The 22,164-nt window shown below is 30.6% G+C and overlaps 1 protein-coding gene across 1 annotated transcript; it reads left to right on the top strand.

Annotated features, from left to right (window-relative positions):
• Positions 1-8,275: 8,275 nt before the first annotated feature.
• Positions 8,276-21,655, top strand: LOC131180701 (putative leucine-rich repeat receptor-like protein kinase At2g19210). The gene is made up of 4 exons (XM_058148065.1): positions 8,276-8,513; positions 9,121-9,667; positions 14,064-14,348; positions 21,382-21,655. The coding sequence occupies exons 1-4, from the start codon at positions 8,369-8,371 to the stop codon at positions 21,653-21,655; spliced, it is 1,251 nt and encodes a 416-aa protein (XP_058004048.1). The 5' UTR covers positions 8,276-8,368.
• Positions 21,656-22,164: the final 509 nt, after the last annotated feature.

The following is a 22,164-nucleotide window of genomic DNA, read 5'->3' as shown; positions in this document are numbered from 1 at the left end:
CCAAAAACTGACCAAAACTTAGTGAAACAATTGACCAAAGTGAAATGAGAGCAAGCTGCCACTGCACCAAACTGACTAAATGAATAGTAATTGTTCATTTGGTCATAACTCGAGCTAGGAAGGTCAAAATGACCTGAGATTTTACTAGTAATTAGATAAGACATAGATCTAAAACTTTCATGAAGAACACCACCCCAAATTATGCCATTAACCTAGTCAAATTATTGAGCAAAGTTGAGTTACTGAACCTGCAACTCTGCAGAATTGCCATTGAGCAGTAAAGTTCCAATGGCTATAACTCTCTCTAGAAAACTCCGATTTAGGCAATTCTTGAACCGATGGAAACCTAAGACATAGTAGAACTTTTCGTATGAAGGAAATTAGACCAAATTATGGACTTAACTTGATCAAATTATTGAATGAAGTTGGATAAAAAATCTGCCAGCACCTAAATTGCAGTATGAACAGTGCACGTGAACAGTAATCTTATTTTGGCTATAACTTGAGCTACAAAACTCCAATTGGGGTGATCCAAAAATGAGAATACACTTAAGACAATAAGGAACATTTTCTGTGAAGGAAGTTTTGCCAAATTCTAACAGTAGATTGACCAATGGAATAGTGCAACTTAGAACTCCAAAACCGAAAATTGGCAATTTTGCCTAAACGACCTAAGCTTTGAGTAAACAACTAAAACCAACAAGTTTAGTGACCAAAATGTAGTATGTGGGTGAAGTTGGAGTTCTCATACCTATTAAGCTTTAGAAAGTCAACTATTTGACTTAAATAGTGCAGTGAATAGTAATTCCGAAATGAAAATTTCTAAGAACGTTAGTTTAAGCATATTTGGGCTAGAATTAAGTATTTATGAATTAATTATTGGATTTATGGTAAGTTATGATACTGAAGCACTGTGAAACTGTGTGTTTCAGTGGAAAAGAACACCGGGAAAGAACCCGAGGAATCGAGTCAAGGCCGATAGGCGACTCGCATCAGGTTTGTGCACAAAAATTTACAAATTATAGTTTTTACAATGAAAATTGATTTGTTATACATTGTGAATATGTTTATTTTTTTATGAATTTCGAGAATGTTGTGCTACCTATTTTACAATGGAGATTTTAAATGAAACTTGTTTAATTTTCTGCATTGTGAAATTTTTGCGTTAATTATGGGTTTTAAGTACTACGGTGTTGCCACTTGTGAATGAAAATTTGACTTTAGAAATTAATTGTGTTTCACATAAAATATTTGAATAACTTGATTTAAATTGTTTTAATTCACACTTGGCATGGCAATATTAATATGTTCCTCATCCACTTGTGGGGTGAGTTTGATATTTGATCAATTTCCTCCCTCTCTGGCTTCCTACCGAGGCGAGTTTGGATGAGTACTCATTAGCTAGCTAGCCACCTCCCTCATTGATTTTGATTAGTGGGGGTGTTTGCCTTGTCGTGATGTACACACGGCATGTTCGGAAATTTTGTGTCATGGCCTAAGTTGTGTTATTGTTTGGCAATACTATGTTTATTAAATTGTTTGATCAAGTTGTGCTATATTAAGCTTGAAATTATTATTTGTTATAAATGCAATTTGAGAAAGAAATTGTGAAATGCGATTATGATAATTTTTAATGATGATTTGTTCATAAATGTCTTATATTATACATTTTATTCTTTATTGTGCACCACTGAGTATTTATATACTCAGCGATAGCTTTAACTTGCTGTCGCAGATAGAGAAAAGGACATAGTAGTAGAGTGAGCTGCTACAGTTAGAGAGGAGCACGGTTGAAGAATTTCTGTACGGGTATTGTCTATACCCTGGTAGTTTAGTTTGATGTAAATATGATGGTATGCATATGTATCTCTGTAGTTTGAGCAGTTGTACAGATAAAATTGTAATAATATTATTCTTGAGATTTTGTGCTTGTAAATTTAATAGTGAATGTAAATTAAATATTTAAAATGCAATGTGCATGAATTTATGACATGTTTTGAGTTATTAATTTTTGAATTGAAATGTGAATTTTGAGTTGAAGTGTTGCCATTGTTGTTGATTTGAAATTTGGTGGTTGCAAATGAAGTTGTGATTGAGAAAAATATTGGGAGTGTTTTTATTTTTAGGTTTTGAAGAACTGTTTTCTCAAAATATAGACGGCATTCTGCCGAAATTTTTGTAAAAATTACGGAAATCTTAAATATCCAAAAATTTGATTTATGTTTGGACTTTAAATAAAGGTTTTTAATATTTGAAAAAAAATTTACCCACCAATTCCAAAATGAACGAAAATTGTTTTAAAATCCCTTGTAGTATATTTAATGGGTTACCGGTAGGTGAAGTATGGTAATTCATTAGTTGTACTACGGGAATATGTTACATCTTATGAAGAGTAGGGTGTGACACAGTTGGTAGCAAAAGGCTTTACTCAAAGGGAGGCGATTGACTTTAATGAAGTGTTTTCTCCAGTTGTGAAGCACAGTTCTATCAGAGTCTTACTTGCTATGGATGCTTTTCATGATCTAGAGCTTGAGCAACTAGATGTGAAGACAATATTTTTGCATGGTAAGTTAGAGGAGCAAATTTATATGAGTCAGCCTGAGAGATTTGTCATTCTAGGTATAGAAAACTATGTTTGCTTGCTTAAGAAATCTTTATATGGTCTGAAACAGTTCCCTAGGTAGTGGTACAAAAGATTTGATGCATTCATGGTTCATAATGGCTTTATTCGTAGTTCATATAATAGTTGTGTGTATCATAAGAAGCTTTCAAATGATTCCTTTGTTTATTTGCTGTCGTATGTGGATAACATGCTTATTGCTACTAAAAGCATGTCACAAATTAATATTCTGAAAAAGCAGTTGAGTAATGAGAAGGATTTGGGTGCTGCAAAGAAGATATTGGGAATAGAAATTACCAGAGATAGAAGTATTAGAAAGCTTTTCTCGTCTCAGCAGGCCTATGTTGAGAAAGTGCTTAAGCGTTTCAACATGAATAATGCTAAGCCTGTGGTTGTTCCGTTTGTTGCCCATTTCAAGTTATTTGTAGACATGTCACTAAAAACATATGAGGAGATGGAGCATATGTCTAGCGTTCCTTATTTGAGTATTGTTGGTAGCATCATGTATGCTCTGGTTTGCACCCGACCTGACATTTCACATGCAGTTAGTGTTGTGAGTAGATACATGACGTGTCTTGGAAAAGAGCATTGGCAAATAGTGAAATGGATTCTAAGGTATTTGAAGGGTACTATAGATGTTGGTTTAATATTTGACAGGGCCAAGATAAGTTATTCAATTGTTGGCTATGTGGATTCAGATTTTGTAGGGGACTTAGACAAGAGGAGATCTTTGACAGGCTATTTGTTTACTCTCTCTGGAAGTGCTATCAGTTGGAAGGCAACATTGCAAGCTACAGTTGCTTTGTCTACCACAGAGGCTGAATATATCGCTTTAGCAGAGGCAGTAAAGGAAGCTTTATGGTTACAAGGTTTGATGGGTGATCTTGCGTTGATACAGAATAAGCCAACAGTGTTGTTGTGATAGCCAGAGTGCAATACATCTCACAAAGTATCAGATGTACCATGAGCAAACTAAGAACATTGATGTCAGATATCACTTCATTCGGGACATTGTATCTCAGGTGACTGTAGTTGTGCAGAAAGTCTCTATACATGATAATCCAGTAGATATGATGACCAAAGGAGTTTGGTTGGCATTTATAGTGCTCAGTAGTGCCCTTGTGAGGGCATATGGCAAGACAGAGTGCTTTTGGTTATTTTGTTGATGATGGAGGAAATTCAAGTCAATGGGAAGAATTGTTATTTTTTGTGGCTTGAATTTTGGATATGTTTTTCATGGACTCGAATTGTGACGCGACCCAAAAGTTTCACGTTGTGACCTGATTTGGATAAAAAATGAGATCTGTGGTGGTAGCGGATGGCACAGGTAGATAGGCTCAGACCCGAAGCCCACCACCGATAAGCTTGCGGTATGGACCAATATAAATATTGTAATATTCTACCATTTGCGATAGAGTTGTGAGATATTCGAAAAACACATTAGGGTTAAGGTTTGAGAGTTCTGAGTGATTGTATCTTGTTCTTTTAATCATAGTGTAATTTTTTCTCTTGTCTTGCTCGTGGACGTAGACCTTACAGTTGAACCACGTTAAATCTTGTGTTATTCTTCTTCTCTTTTCTATATTGTATGATTGTGCGATTTGTGTGTGCCTTATATTTGCGTGCTTGTCATAACATTTTTATATATGATAAAACGTTATATTTGTATTTCAAAATATATATATATTGTTTTTCTTAGGGTCAAAGTATTTTCCAATTAATATTTGCACATTGAAACTAAATTTCTTTTCTGAGCAAAAATTAATTAATTTTTTTAACAATTAAAGCGATATAAATCTACTGTTGCATTAATTTATAATATATAATAATTTAACTATATATTATTTGAATATAATTATTTATAGTATTATTTATATGTAATTATTTAAACATAAAATTTAAATGGAAGGAACATTTTATTAATAAAATAAATTTTGAAAGATATAATTATTTCAAATTAAAAAAGAGAGTAAACGAATTAATAATTAATTTGAAAGAATGGATATTTTGTTGATGGAATCAAATTTTAAGAATTAAATTATTTTTTATAAAAAAAAAAAAAACTGATTCCTATGATTTTTTACATACCTCTAGTTTTAATTTATAATTAATCCTTATTATAATTGATATGGAAGCTAATGTGAGTATGAGTTGTATTAAGCTAATGGTCCTATGGAAAAAAAGTCGCTAACAAACATAATATTCAAGATCTAATCTTATACTGAATTGAAATTTATTGTGGCAAGCACGTTGCAAGTTTAAATGGAAATATAATTATATTTCATAACGGTGAGAAACGAAAAAGATTATGTACTAAAGCCTTAATTTCTCTGATGGAAGGCTGACCCAAAGGCTAAAAAAGAATGAGAGGTTGGTTAACTCTATCATGTCACTCTCTCGGCCTTGTTATAGTGGTTCTGTTTTGTGGAGACTGAAGGTCTAGAGCCCTTTGGATTTAAGCCCCTGTGGTCTTTTTGTGCATCTAATAGCTTTTTCTGAATCTTTTTGGACGATGGCGTCTCTCTCACCTCAAGCAGCGGTCCTGCTAGGTGCACAGTGAAGAGCGGCAGCACTACGTTGTTTTGGTGATTAGTTCTTCTTCTTTGTACCAAGGGTTACTGGGTAGGGTTGGGGCCGGATTGCTTCTGTGTATGAGTTGTCTCTTTGCTGGGCATTACCTTTGAGCTCGTGTTTCTTTTATTTGTTTCTATTTCTAAGCCCATGGTGTATAATAATGTATATTTTACCCTCCAAACATAGAATGCAATTGCAACTGCAATTAATAAAAAGGAGAGTTTCACATTAGTATCTACTCTGTAGAGACAAATATGTTGGTTGGAGTTGAGGCTATGACTATGAGGGACTTTGTGTAGAAGGGAATATTGTTTGATCAATTCATTAACAGATTGATGACGGGACAATAAACTTTAAGATAGAATTAAGAGGAGAAGTAATTCTTTTGATATGTAAATCTATAAAATTATCACTAATTTCTAAACCTAAATGCACGTTTCTAAACCTACCCCTAACCAAGACTTCAATTCTCAAAAGACCATGCAACGTGGTAGCCATAAGAACTTTCAAAGTCATCATAATTCTAAGTACTGTGTTGTAAGAAAGACTGACAGCTACCTGATAAGAAAGCAGTGGTCCCATGGATGTAGAAGATAGAATTGACTTATATTCACCCTTTCCTTACGACACACCAAGATAACACTAATTTCTTGCATTTTGATTTTAATTTTTATTCTATGTTTAAATTATATTTTTTTTATCAATTTTTATTATATGTCTAAATTTTAATTTGTTTTCAAAGAAAAATAATATTTAGAAAAAAAAGGATCAAATTAAATTTATATTTACAAGGAAAATAAAAAATAGCAAATCTATATGCAAATGCCCATATTTTAAATTATTTATAAAATTAATACTTGAATTTCAAAATTATTTTTTAAAAATAATAAAATTGAATTAATTATTCATTATTTAAATGAATTAAAGATGTGATTTATTATAATAAGAACATGCATTTAAATGAGATATAATTTAAGAGTTTTCAATAATTTATATTAATATAAATATTTATAAATGACAAAAATAAAATTTCATTTAAAAGAAGCGATATTAAAATAGATCGATAATATAAATTACCCAAGGCACGCTGATTATTGCTAAGATCAACATAGAAGGTAACTATATTGCCAGATTGTAAATGGCTAAAACTTAAGTAAATTTACAAAATTATCCTAATTTTTCAAATGGACTTTTTCTTTTCCACGTGGAAAAAGAAAAAAGAAAAAGGAAAAAGCAACCAACCCTGACCAAGATTCCAATTCTCAAAGGCCATGCGAGGTCGCCTCCAAAACAGCTTTCTAAGTCTTTTACTTATCATAAATCAAAAAGTAATTTATAACTAAGTTGTAAATTTCATAAATTAGTCTTTAACTTATCTTTTAAGTAATGATTCAATTTTTAAATATAAAATTTAGTAATAAATTAATATTTATTGTTAATTGTCTTCTGATTTAAAACAATATAATTAATTGTTATTTCAATGACATAGACTACAAAGGGGAGATTACATTATAATGTTTTTTTTTAAATATAGAAATTAATCAATTAGTTTCATTAAAGTAAAATGATTATATAATAATTTAATTAGCAAACTTATAAATTTCTTTTTTTTAAAAAAAGACAATTTTAATGAAAATAAAATATAATAATTAAATAATATATTTTTTAAATATAAAATTAAATAATTAATCTTATTAAATAAAAAAAAAACAAAATAATAATGTTTACTTGTTAAAAATATGCATTGCCGTTCTCAGACGGGCTAAACTTTGACATTTCTGAGATTGACCATTTCTTTGCATTGGAAACTTTGTCAAAGCTACAGGTCTTGCACACCTGCTACGCGGTTCGGTCACGGTTCTAGTTCATGATTACCATCACAGCTCCGCTGCGAATTTCTTATCAGATAGCAGACTTTTTTTTTCTTTTGTCCTTATAGTAATAAAATAAATATGAGGAATGAAAGTGAAACACTCATTAAAATTGAGGGACAGAGTAAAACTTTTTCCAATCTGAGTACATTGCCGTTCTCAGACCGGCGAAACTTTGACATTTCTGGGATTGATCATTTCTTTGCGTTTGAAGCTTTGTCAAAACTACGGGTGTCTCTGTCTCTCAAATCCACTGCTTGCGTTTTAAGTTGTAACGGAATTCTACCACCTGGCCCAACTTTAACAAAAATTTGAGTCTTGCACCTGCTACGCGGTTCTGTCACGATTTTAAATAAATTAATTAAAGTAAAAATTATTTCAAATAAATAATTAGAGCATTGTAATTTTATGTTTTTAATAATTTTATATTTTTTAAATGCCTCAACCCCATTTATTTTTTTTATAAAAAATAATAATTGTTAAACTCTAAATAACATAACATAGAAGTAAGTGTATATCAAATAATTGATCAACTATATAATTTTTATGGGAACTGATGTATGATTGCATCTGGAACACATTTACCCCTGCTGATTGGATTTCATTGAACACCACCACAAATATATATTGAGGTCCAGAGCAGCAATACTAGATTTTTTTTTCTGAACTTAATTTATATAATTTAAAATATAAAATATATAATCAAATTTATTTATTGAATATATTAATCTCACCTTCTCCCCTGTACCATTAAAGCACCCCTTAGAAAGTTTTAAGAACTGCAGCCCAAACATGAAGTCCCATCAGATCACTTAATGTTCCTTCCCCCGCACGTATAATTATGACAATGAATACTTCGCCAAAATATTAAAGATTTCACAAGGCAAACCAAGGAGGGAATTCACCATCAATTTTAACGGGGCCAACTATGGACCCATCCACCAGAATATTACCCCGGTAATCCTAAGTCAAGACTCCAAAGCCTTGGACGTGGAATTTACCGTTCGTTCCTTGCGACACAGCAAGTCAAGCCGGTCAACGCTTTATTAAAAAGCAGCTGTTTACAGTTTCTTTAATGAATGGCTAGAATTCAATCTCCAAGATCCAACGGCTATAATAGAACATGTATCCGTAAATGAATGTAGTTTAGTACGATTCCTATATATGCTAGCAATTAGAGGCAACCAATTTCAACCAAGTTTTTCCTGCATGCACTTGGAAACTTTGGTTAGCCTTGTGTCAGTCTTGTAATAAGAATTGCAAGTAATCCTATCTAAAACTTGTAGGCTGACCGATCATCAATATGGATGGTTGGCAGAGGTGCTTTTTGTTTTCAATACTATGGCTAATCTTTACTCCAATGGACGCTACTTTTGGGAGCCATAAAGTAACTGCAGCAGCAAATAATGAGCCAGCTAGAGGAAGAAAGCTTGCCACTGATAACCCTGGTAAAGCACAGACCCAGCTGGGCACTTCTTAGTTAATTCTTGGGTCACCCAATTAATCATTAATTCTTTTTATGTATGAGTTAAATAATCTGCTGCTTCATTAAAATTATCATGAAAGAGTTCATTTATCTATCTTGATGAAGAATATTTCTTACTTTGATTTATCTATACTCAAAATATAAATATGTGATTTTTATTTATTTTATATGTGAATTTTACTATATATCTTATATTTTGAACTATTATGTTTAGATAAACATTTTGCCTCAATGAAAGTTAATCATAAGCTGCACTTAATGGAAAAATAAAAGAAAGCATAAAGACTTCTAGAATCATGGGTTTATTTTGTTTTTTTGTCTATTTATTAGGCATCAAGATGTAAATTTTATTGATTTATATATGAGCTTTACCATACATTTTATATCTTTGAATTAGAAACAATAATTAAGTTCTAAATTCTATGCATTTTGTGTAGCTTCAAAAAAATTTTGAAAGCCACAAGTTTTTAGGACCTATTGGTACTTGCATTTATTTTCCTATAAACTAACTCTTATATATGTTATTTAGCATAACTAACTCTTTTCTTATCTTTATGTCCAATTTAAAGGCTCCATAAGCATCGATTGCGGGGTGAATGATGATTATGTGGATGACAATGTAGGATTGCTTTACAAATCAGACAGAGATTTTATAAGCACCGGGGAAAATCATGATGCAGAACTCGGGTCCACTCAATTCGAGGCCTTTACAGAACGGCTGTGTAAGAATTTAAGAAGTTTCCCAACGGGAAGAAAAAATTGCTACACTCTGCGACCTAAACAGGGAAAAAACCATAATTACTTCATCAAAACTCTCTTTTGTTATGGAAATTATGATGGCAAGAATCAGCCTCCAAAGTTTGATTTGTATATAGGGGTTAACTATTGGATAACGGTGGAAGGTCTAGCTAGTTTTCTTTGGAGAACACACGAATTGTTTCATTTTTCTTCAACTGATACTATTCATTTGTGTCTTGTGAACACAAACGTTGGCGTACCTTTCATTTCAGCATTGGAATTACACCCTGTGAATGATTCCATTTATAGAAGTGAGTTTGGATCATTAATGGTTGCTCGAAGATCTCAACTGAGCTATCCTACCGACTTGAATTTCAGGTAAATAGATATGCATTTTAGTCTGTACATATATTAGCTTTTTTTGGCAAGTGCGTGCTTGTGCGTCTTATCATTTTTAATATGTTTTTAATTATTATTGTTTTTATTTAAAAAATTAATTTTAATTTATTTAAATTTATGATCTAATTGTAATAATAATAATAATAATAATAATAATAATAATAATAATTAATTAATTAATTACAAACCAACTTAGAATAAGAAACATTACACTAAATATTTATGTTAATAAATCATTATTTAACATTAAAACGTATAGAGTTTATAAAAAAAATAGCATAAAGATAATATATAATACTTTCTTATGAAACAAATAAAATATAATACTTGAATTAAGAATCTCAACAAATAAAACAAGACAAAACTCTATATATAAATGTGAATATATAAATAAAAATTATATATAGAGATTTTAAAAAATACACCATGTGGCTTACCGCATGATTATTAATTAAGAAAGAAAGTTTTCATTTTTATTAAATTAATATTGTGAAGTTTTATGCTCTTATATAATTTTTATATCAATTAATATAATACTAAAGTGACCATTTTTTTTTAATTTCATTTAGTGTCATTATCATGTTATTACTCTATTAAAGAATATGGATAATATGATGATTAAAATTTTAAGACATTAATTTGATAAAAGTAAAGGTTTTGTCCATTTAGTGATAACACACTAAATATCACATTATGTCCTTTTATAATATTCTCTCTATATATATAATAAAAATTTTTAATTATTAATTTGTTTCTAATAAACTTTGTAATTAATTTTTATTTGTTTAATTCTATAATTTTATTATGAATGTTTTATATGAGGGTAGACTCATGTACGCTTTCTTTTCTAAAAATATTGCTTTTCCATTATATTTATTATTTATTTAAATTATTAAAAAATTTAATTTTAGTGACTATTTTTTTAAAAATTGTCTCTAAAAATTTCTCTTGAAATTTGGAAATAATAATTTTATCTAATTAATATTTAAAATTAGTTTTATCATCAATCATGAAAATAGATTAAATATTAAGTAAAAAAAATCTAATTTTGTATGGTATACAAATTTATCTCTTTTTATTTTATTCCTATAGAGTCAAAATTTTTAATTATTTTTATTATAATATTTATAAATTATTATTTTAAAACAAAAATATATTTAATCCTCAAATCTTAAATTAAATTCTCTAAAAATTAATGCTCGAATCGACAGTTAAAAAAAATATTACAATAAATGTTGGTTATGATTTATGGATCTTTTCTACTAAGTTATTTCTAATTATTTAAAGTTAATAAAAAGATATGATCTATAAAAAAAAATTGCGATAATTATTTGATAAAAGTATAATTTATAAATTTTTATTAATTATAACAATTATATAACTATTTAATTTTTGTCCTCCTACATTTTTAATTATGTGTCCATTCCTAATTGTTTATAAAACTTTTATCATATCTATATAATACTTTAGTAGATATATTTAATCCACCAGATTACATATATAGTTAACAAAAATCTGAAAGTTTTTTTTTTCTTCCATTACTAGAGCACCTTTTTATCATTTGACAAATTTTCTTTTACTTTAATTAAGTATATTATTTACTTTTTTTATTTTTTTAAACATAAATTTATGATTTTTTTAGTAAATATAAATTTATTAATTGTTTTTTATAACATTTTAATTTATGTTGCAATAAAAATTTTAGTTAAATAAATTATAAGTAATGTTAAAAAATAATTTTAGATTTATAAAACTCTAAAATTAATATAAATAATTAAAAATAATATAACTATAAATAATATAAAATTTAAAAATATTTTTTCTGTTAAAATTTTGCTCCCTCATTCATACATTTATATATATTTAAATATCGAGAAAGGTGTCTTCATCATGATTTTATTTTGTTTTTTTTTTTTTAACAATATTGTTTTGATCAACTTAATTCAATGAAAGGGATAATAATCAAGGTTTTTAAACATGGCCCAATAAGTAGAGTTAAGAATTTAAAATTTAACTGCATTAAATTGGGATTTAATCAATATAATATAAATATATTATACAACTCAACTCAACTAAGCTTTTATCCAAAAAATTTGGGGATAATATAAATATATTATAAAATTATTAATTTCATTAAAAATAATATATTATTATATTTAGTTTAATATATTTTAGAAATAGTAATTAAAATAAATTTACTTAAATTTTGATGTGTAACTTTTTTTAAAAAAATAATTTTATAATATTTTAAAATAAAATATTTTATATAATATTTATATAATATTAGATTTATTCATATTAATAAAAATTAATTTTAAAATATTAAGAATTTATGAAACAATAAAAAATAAAAAATAATTCATATTAATACATTAATAACATAAATTATTAGTATCATTAATTATTTAAATCATAGGTTAGTAAAATAGAGAAATTAACATTCTTTTTTTTTTTTTTTTTACAATTGTCTTAAGTTAATAATTATTAATTATTTTCTATTAATATTTATCCTAATAACATTAAAAATATTATATATAGAGAGAGAAATTTTTTATGAGTAATAAGATCAGGTGGTTTGATTAATAACTCAAGTAATCGATTTAAATGCAGTTGGATCTCATCAGTTCACTGGCCATTTGACCAATTAGTTATAGTTCGGCACAAATTTATTAAAATCAAGATTTGTGAGTGAATAAAATCGAACTAAGCTTTGATTCCAATTAAACCAGTTCAATTTTCAAAACTATGGTAATAATTGTATTTTTCATTTATAAAGTCACTAATACTATTTTTTACAGTCAAATTTATCCTTTTTATACTTTTTTTTTTCATTTAATGTTTATTACCTCTTTCTTCGCTTATATCTATTAACTTTTCTCATTCTTCATTTAATATCCACTAATTTGCTAATTTTTAAGAACAAAATTTATATAAAAGAAAAATTGAACCTTAAAGAAAAATTGAACCTTTAACCTAAAATAAAATACTTACATTCCTTAGCATTACACAAAACACTCAATTTAAACAATTTAACTATATAATATTATTCTATTTATAATAAAAATAGAAGCTAATGTCTCTTCCTCATAAATATAAATTTGAGAAAAAAAAATTTAGATTATCTTCTAAACAAATATAGGTTTAAGAGTTTATTAAAAAAATTAACAAAAAAATAATAAAATAAATAAAGAAAATTAATTTAAGAGTAGCTACCAGTGAGAAAATGCATAATGTGATTGCTTAAAAGAAAAGACTTGAAAAAAAAAAAAAAAAGAAGAAAAGGCAGGAGAGAAGAATTTAAATAGAATTTATATTTTATTAAAAACAAAGTAATAATGTAATTTTTCATGGAGACGAAAAAAATTAGGATATGATTGGAATGTAATCATTCCACCTACGGACGTTTATAGGTCCCCAATTAAGTAGTGAATGACATCTGATATAATCCTTCTCATAGGAGAAAAGTATCATCTTGGGCAATTAAAGATTATTTTTCGAAGGTAGATTTAAAATGTGATTATCATTGCCATAGAAAATAACGGTTTATTAGATAGAAATCTTTTCATTAATTAATAATTATATCTAAATATTTTAATTTTAAATTATAAATTTCAACTTTTAAAATTAGAGCAATTGTTATTAAATCTTAAAATTAATTTATTTATAATATTGTGGGTAACAAAATAATCAAAATAATAATTTAACACCATAAAATCTATATTTGCTACTTTAGATTTTGAGTTTTAGTTAAAATTATTTTTAATATTAAAAGTTAAAATACGTAGTCTAAAGTTAAAGCATTTAGATATAATTTTCCATGTTTAGTATTTTTTATCTAATTAAAATAAAATTATTTTGATATTAATAGCATCAAATATTTTTTTCTAGCATATAAACTAATATTTTTTTAAATAGTTTGGTTGGTCATATCGAGAGCTGGCAACAAACTTTTTCTTCAGTACCATGCATGGACATGGTACTTTGCAAATTAATTGTCTTGCTGGATAATGTGTTAAAAAAGGTGTATTATTGCTATATATTCAGTCGATTTATATATATCTTTCCTCGAAATTACGCGAAATATGTTACTCACATGTCAAGGAGGCCTATATTTTTTGAGTGAATACACACTATACTAAGAACATAATATAATTTTGTAAGTACTAAATAGGCATTAGAAGTTATCAATGAATTTTAATTAATGACATTAAAACAGTCTCTAAAACTATTATATTTCAAGTTTAAATTTCCATAGGAACTATTTGGAAAAAAATTTTAATAGGTACATAAATAGTTTGTGTGTGTATATATATATATATTGTTTAATTGCGTTGGTATAAATAAAAATGGGTGTTGGCTTATCTTTGATATTCAGGTACAAGGATGATGTCTTTCAGCGCATCTGGAGAACTTATGGTTTAGCAAATACGACTTGGGTCAATGCCACATCAGATATACAAGTCCAGGAAATTGATGATTCATATAAACTACCCATTGAAGTTTTAAAAACTGCAGCCCAGCCCCAGAAAGGCCTTCACTCATTGAGATACAACATTAGCTTTATCTGTTCCCCATCATGTGATTTTTATGTCTACTTTCACTTTGCTGAAATTGTAGAGATTCCACAAGATCAACGAAGAGAATTTACAATTACTCTGAAGTACGGTAATTCATTAGGTGTACTACGGGAACATGTTACATCTTATGAGGAGTAGGGTGTGACATGTTAAGTGGTATCAGAGCAAAGGTTTTGAAATAAATTTTGAACTGTGAATTTGAAATATTTTGTCGGTAAATACAACTGCTCAAATGTTGATATATATGACATATTTACATCTTGAATATGCGCTAATGGAGGTCAACCTCCTTGTGTTTGTTATCAGAGAGTAGAAAATTTCTGGAAAACGGAATGGAAGAGGGAGATCATTCCGTGGAGCAATCTGTTGAGGCTGAGGCCCAAGGAGAAGTCAAGATACTCGAGAATGTGAGTGGGTCACCACTCTAGCTCCTCCTCAAGTCCGCGATTCCACCTTTCGGTTGCCTGACAAATGGCTGCGTTCTTTCAACAAATGGCGGGGAATGTACCGCCTCAAACACAGACATAAGCATCGGTTGCACAATCACAGTCACCGGCTCGGCAATATGAGAAGTTAATGAAATTTGGGGCTATAGAATTCAAAGGAATAGTGGATCCACTGGAAGCAGAACAGTGGTTAGAGAGGATGGAACGGGTTTTCAGAAAACTACAGTATGCTGAAGAGTTGAAGTTTAATATTCAGTATCACTTCTGCACAGAGATGCATATGAGTGGTGGAAGACCATCCCCTACAGTCTAGTAGAGCCACCAATCCTCACATGGGCAGACTTTTTAAGGGAATTTCGACAAAAGTGGGTCCTCGATACTTATGTAGACATGAAGCTGCAAGAGTTTTTAAGTTTAAAGCAAGGGGATAGAGCGTAGCGAGAATATGTGCGGGATTTTTCAAGGCTAAGCCATTATGCTGGAAGCTTAGTCCCCGCCCCTAGAGACCGGTGTAAGAGATTTGAGGCTGGACTGAGGCCTAGCTTGAGAATGCAAGTGGTGGGGTTCCGATACCAGAATTTTTCTGAATTGATTTCACAAGCCACAGGCTGGAAAGGATAGAATCAGAATGGGCAGTGAAAAAGAGTACACAAGAGAAAGAGAAAATTGAAAAGGTTACTGGCCAAGCTACTGAGTGGCTATGGGAAAAGAAAACATTTTGGAGGGTCTAGCTCACGCAAATCAGGTAGAGGTGGATCTTCTGGACAGAAACCACCCCAATCCGATCAGCAAACTCAACAAACACGCAAAAAAACGCTGTCGGATTGACTTTGTGAGACTTGTGGTAAACCACATAGTGGAGTATGTTATAGAGCTATAGGAGCATGTTTCAATTGAGGAGGGACTGGTCATTTTGGTAAGGATTGCGTAAGTCCACGCCGTTATGGATCATTTACCACGTCAAAAGGATCAGCTCAAGTTTCTACCCCAAAGAGTTCACCAGCAGTTGGTAGAGGCGGAGGCAGGTAGGGTAGTATGCTTGGAAGTCGAATATTGTAAATCAACCAGACAAGGTAATGCTCGGTGAGAGTATACACTATGCGACAGAGGAATGAGGATGAGACTTACGACATGGTTCTTTGGTATTTCCTCGATTCTTAACTAAGATATGTATATATGTTGAAAAAAAAATCAATCAATTTTGATATATTAGTGACTAGTCTTTTTAAAATTAATTTTGGAAGAGTTTGTCAGTAAAAAGTATTTGCTAGTACACAATAATTTGTAAAGTTAATTAGTAAGCCTAATAAGGTAAGTTAAGAGAACCTAAAAGTAAGTTATAGTAATATAGCTACCTTAGATGCGGGTAAGGGTATTACTGCTGATAGATGTCAGTGGATACCATAATCAAAATAAGTTCAAGATATTAGAAAATTTAAAAGAAATAAGATATAGGGAAGTTTGTTCTATTGGGATGTATCGTAGTAACTATGCAATATTCTTGATGTTTGTGCTGTAAGCTGCAGATTACAGTACTGATTTGAGATTTATTGTATAGAGCTACGTACTACCCAATAGTACACAAGAATAAGAATAGTTGCAAACGGCATCTATTTTGTTACAGTTATGATAAGATAAAGTTTTCTTATTGGAAAGGAGTTTGAAAATCCTAACCTGGGATTTAAAACTCTAAAGTTAGAATATTGAAAGGTTATAGTTCAGTACTAAAGAAAATAATAACTACACATCAGTGCAAAATAAGCTATAGAATATCGATAGATAAAAATAAATAGAACAGTAAGAAATGAGAAAAATACTAGATGAGGAATTGCCACCAAGGCAAGCAACTTACTTAAGACACGTAACGAAATCTCGAACTATTTTATCAAGAAAGAAATAAGTTAAACCAAAGCAAACAAGATAGTGCAAAATGGCACATAGGTCTTGGTCATAAATGGAGATGGTAAGATAATGGTTATGGACCTATGGCCAAGAAAGAAAAGACTAAAAAAAAAAATAATTGCTAAAATAACAGCAAGAAAAGACTAAAATATTCTAAGCTAAACTGAAGGTTGTATCAAATGATCAAGAGATTTGATAAGAAAAGAGTAAAAATTTAGTTCTCACCCATAGGATCGTACGAGGTCCTAGAAAGAGTGGATCCACTAGCACACAGAAAAGATTTGCTTACCTCTAAAATTGAAATGAATTTGAATCTAGCTTATGACAAAGGCTCATAAGAAACTTGGCACACGAGGTGAGCAATCGATGAGTAAATAGCGTTGGTTGAAGTACTAATGAACCATTATTCCGATTATAAAGTTATGTAGAAATATGAGAAAAACATGAGAAAACAACATGAATGACTATTTGAGGACAGATAGTGGACACAATTTCGAGGACGAAATTATTTTAAGGGGGGGAGAATTGTAACACCCCTATTTGTATAACTAGGTATATTTCACTGTTCCGGTAATCGGAGTCGGTCCGGACAATTAAGGGGATTAGGACCACACTTAAGACAACTAGAGAAACCATAAACACAAATAATTAGTAATGTTCAATTAGTTAAGTATAAATAAGAAAAACAGAACATAAGAAGTTAAACGAGCCGAGAGTCATAGCGATGGGTGACCTCCTCAGGAACGACTACGAAGTCATTTTAAACTCAAATTTTGAACCGTAAAAAGTGACGCTGCAGTCCTTAGGACCCTTATGAACACAGTGGAAAAGAGAAAATCATGAAAAAGAACTGTTAAGCCAGTCAAATAATTAGGTCAGGGAGCCGGAAGAAATATGGAATTATTTGCAAACCGGGATGAACCGGCGAGGGGCAATTTGGTCAATTGACCCCGAGAGCTGACTCCTGACCTAACTGTTAAATAAAATCGGAGAAAAGAAAATTTCGGAATCGAGAATTAAATTAAAGAACAAGTAGAAAAAAATAAATAGAAAAGAAAAAAAAAAGAGAGAAGATGGAAAAGTCAAAGGTGATGACATCATTCATGATGTCATAAAGGATTAATTAAATTATTTATTAAATGGGATTTTTGGTCTTCAAAAAGGGGATAAGACTAAAGAAAATAAAACAAAAAAAAAATTAGAAAAGTGTCTTCTTCTTCCCTTGGTTTGCCGCCCCACCTTCTCCCTCTCATCTCCATGGAATTCTTCCATTTAAGCTTATAATTAAGCTTGATTTTCTCCACTTAATCAACATAACTCCCCTAAAAACTTCACTAGACCTTGCAATTTCAACTTAAGAACAAGAAAGAAAGAAGAAAGGAGGAGAGGAATTGAAGAATTGGTGTTTAAGTTAAGGTTAGTGTGCTAACTTACTATTTTACTTCTTTAAATGCATAATTAGTGTTTGAAATGAGCTTAGAACTTGATTAAATGAAACAAATATGGGGGAAGGACCATTGCTGAAATTTCGACCTAGTTGAAGGGAGTATGAATTGCATGAATTAAATGAGATAGAATGAGTTTAAAAGTCTTAATTAGTTGAATGATGATAGTTTGAAACTTAGAAATTGTTAATGGTAACAAAGTAGTGAGATTAGGGTTTTGGACCTAGGGTTTTGAGGCAAATTTTGGAGAAATGCTTAAATGATGACTTTGGTCTATTGTGAGATGAAAAATGGTCAATAATGACCAAAAGAGATGTGTGGAAATTGTGAGAATGAAAGCCAAATTCGTAGGGCAATTGGTCATACTGCTGGCAGCATGACCAAGCCAACTTTGAAGGACCAAAACTAAAATTTTACAAGTCCAATTGATATGCCACCAATTGGGGATGAAAATAGACATAAAATGGCACAACTTTCATTCAGGAACCATGCCCAAAAACTGACCAAAACTTAGTGAAACAATTGACCAAAGTGAAATGAGAGCAGGCTGCCATTGCACCAAACTGACCAAATGAATAGTAATTGTTCATTTGGTCATAACTCGAGCTAGGAAGGTCAAAATGACCTGAGATTTTACCAGTAATTAGATAAGACATAGATCTAAAACTTTCATGAAGAACACCACCCCAAATTATGCCATTAACCTAGTCAAATTATTGAGAAAATTGAGTTACTGAACCTGCAACTCTGCAGAATTGCCATTGAGCAGTAAAGTTCCAATGGCTATAACTCTCTCTAGAAAACTCCGATTTAGGCGATTCTTGAACCGATGGAAACCTAAGACATAGTATAACATTTCGTATGGAGGAAATTAGACCAAATTATGGACTTAACTTGATCAAATTATTAAATGAACTTGGATCAAAAATCTACCAGCACCTAAATTGCAGTATGAACAGTACACGTGAACAGTAATCTTATTTTGGCTATAACTTGAGCTACAAAACTTTAATTGGGGTGATCCAAAAATGAGAATACACTTAAGACAATAAGAAACATTTTCTGTGAAGGAAGTTTTGCCAAATTCCAACAGTAGATTGACCAATGGAATAGTGCAACTTAGAACTCCAAAACCGAAAATTGGCAATTTTGCCTAAATGACCTAAGCTTTGAGTAAACAACTAAAACCAACAAGTTTAGTGACCAAAATGTAGTATGTGGGTGAAGTTGGAGTTCCCATACCTATTAAGCTTTAGAAAGTCAACTATTTGACTTGAATAGTGCAGTGAATAGTAATTCCGAAATGAAAATTTCTAAGAACGTTAGTTTAAGCATATTTGGGCTAGAATTAAGTATTTATGAATTAATTATTGGATTTATGGTAAGTTATGATACTGAAGCACTGTGAAACTGTGTGTTTCAGTGGAAAAGAACACTGGGAAAGAACCCGAGGAATCGAGTCAAGGCCGATAGGCGACTCGCATCAGGTTTGTGCACAAAAATTTACAAATTATAGTTTTTACAATGAAAATTGATTTGTTATACATTGTGAATATGTTTATTTTATTATGAATTTCGAGAATGTTGTGCTACCTATTTTACAATGGAGATTTGAAATGAAACTTGTTTAATTTTCTGCATTGTGAAATTTTTGAGTTAATTATGGGTTTTAAGTACTATGGTGTTGCCACTTGTGAATGAAAATTTGACTTTAGAAATTAATTGTTTTTCACATAAAATATTTGAATAACTTGATTTAAATTGTTTTAATTCACACTTGGCATGGCAATATTAATATGTTCCTCATCCACTTGTGGGGTGAGTTTGATATTTGATCAATTTCCTCCCTCTCTGGCTTCCCAGTCTGAGGGGCGAGTTTGGATGAGTACTCATTAGCTAGCTAGCCACCTCCCTCATTGATTTTGATTAGTGGGGGTGTTTGCCTTGTCGTGATGTACACACGGCATGTTCGGAAATTTTGTGTCATGGCCTAAGTTGTGTTATTGTTTGGCAATACTATGTTTATTAAATTGTTTGATCAAGTTGTGCTATATTAAGCTTGAAATTATTATTTGTTATAAATGCAATTTGAGAAAGAAATTGTGAAATGCGATTATGAGAATTTTTAATGATGATTTGTTCATAAATGTCTTATATTATACATTTTATTCTTTATTGTGCACCACTGAGTATTTATATACTCAGCGATAGCTTTAACTTCTTTGTCATGAGATAGAGAAAAGGACATAGTAGTAGAGTGAGTCTCTGATTAGAGAGGAGCACGGTTGAAGAATTTACATGCGTATTGTCTATACCACAGTAGTTTAGTTTGATGTAAATATGATGGTATGTATATGTATCTCTGTAGTTTGAGCAGTTGTACAGATAAAATTGTAATAATATTATTCTTGAGATTTTGTGTTTGTAAATTTAATAGTGAATGTAAATTAAATATTTAAAATGCAATGTGCATGAGTTTATGAAATGTTTTGAGTTATTAATTTTTGAATTGAAATGTGAATTTTGAGTTGAAGTGTTGCCATTGTTGTTGATTTGAAATTTGGTGGTTGCAAATGAAGTTGTGATTGAGAAAAATATTGGGAGTGTTTTTATTTTCAGGTTTTGAAGAACTGTTTTCTCAAAATATAGACGGCATTCTGCCGAAATTTTTGTAAAAATTGCGGAAATCTTAAATATCCAAAAATTTGATTTATGTTTGGACTTTAAATAAAGGTTTTTAATATTTGAAAAAAAATTTACCCACCAGTTCCAAAATGAACGAAAATTGTTTTAAAATCCCTTGTAGTATATTTAATGGGTTACCGGTAGGTGAAGTACGGTAATTCATTAGGTGTACTACGGGAACATGTTACATCTTATGAGGAGTAGGGTGTGACACAGTTGGTAGCAAAAGGCTTTACTCAAAGGGAGGAGATTGTCTTTAATGAAGTGTTTTCTCCAGTTGTGAAGCACAGTTCTATCAGAGTCTTACTTGCTATTGGTGCTTTTCATGATCTAGAGCTTGAGCAACTAGATGTGAAGACAACATTTTTGCATGGTGAGTTAGAGGAGCAAATTTATATGAGTCAACTTGAGATATTTGTCATTCTAGGTATAGAAAACCATGTTTGCTTGCTTAAGAAATCTTTATATGTTCTGAAACAGTCCCCTAGATAGTGGTACAAAAGATTTGATGCATTCATGGCTCGTAATGGCTTTATTCGTAGTTCATATAATAGTTGTGTGTATCATAAGAGGCTTTCAAATGATTCATTTGTTTATTTGCTGTTGTATGTGGATAACATGCTTATTGCTGCTAAAAGCATGTCACAAATTAACATTCTGAAAAAGCAGTTGAGTAATGAGAAGGATTTGGGTGCTGCAAAGAAGATATTAGGAATAGAAATTACCAGAAAAAAAAGTATTAGGAAGCTTTTCTTGTCTAAGCAGGCCTATATTGAGAAAGTGCTTAAGCGTTTCAACATGAATAATGCTAAGCCTGTGGTTGTTCCGTTTGCTGCCCATTTCAAGTTATTTGCAAACATGTCACTAAAAACATATGAGGAGATGGAGCATATGTCTAGCGTTCCTTATTAGAGTGTTGTTGGTAGCATCATGTATGCTATGGTTTGCACCTGACCTGACATTTCACATGCAGTTAGTGTTGTGAGTAGATACATGACGTGTCCTGGGAAAGAGCATTGGTAAACAGTGAAATGGATTCTAAGGTATTTGAAGGGTACTATAGATGTTGGTTTAATATTTGACAGGGCCAAGATGAGTTATTCAGTTGTTGGCCATGTGAATTCAGATTTTGTAGGGGACTTAGACAAGAGGAGATCTTTGACATGCTATTTGTTTACTCTCTCTGGAAGTGCTATCAGTTGGAAGGCAACATTGCAAGCTACAGTTGCTTTGTCTACCACAGAGGCTGAATATATGGCTTTAGCAGAGGCAGTAAAGGAAGCTTTATGGTTACAAGGTTTGGTGGGTAATCTTGGGTTGATACAGAATAAGCCAACAGTGTTTTGTGATAGCCAGAGTGCAATACATCTCACAAAGAATCAGATGTACCATGAGCAAACTAAGCACATTGATGTCAGATA

The sequence above is a fragment of the Hevea brasiliensis genome, chromosome 6 (assembly GCF_030052815.1).
Source record: "Hevea brasiliensis isolate MT/VB/25A 57/8 chromosome 6, ASM3005281v1, whole genome shotgun sequence".
Taxonomy (NCBI): Eukaryota; Viridiplantae; Streptophyta; class Magnoliopsida; order Malpighiales; family Euphorbiaceae; genus Hevea; species Hevea brasiliensis.
Note: the sequence above shows the minus strand (reverse complement) of the source record. Positions and strands in the feature narration are given on the sequence as shown.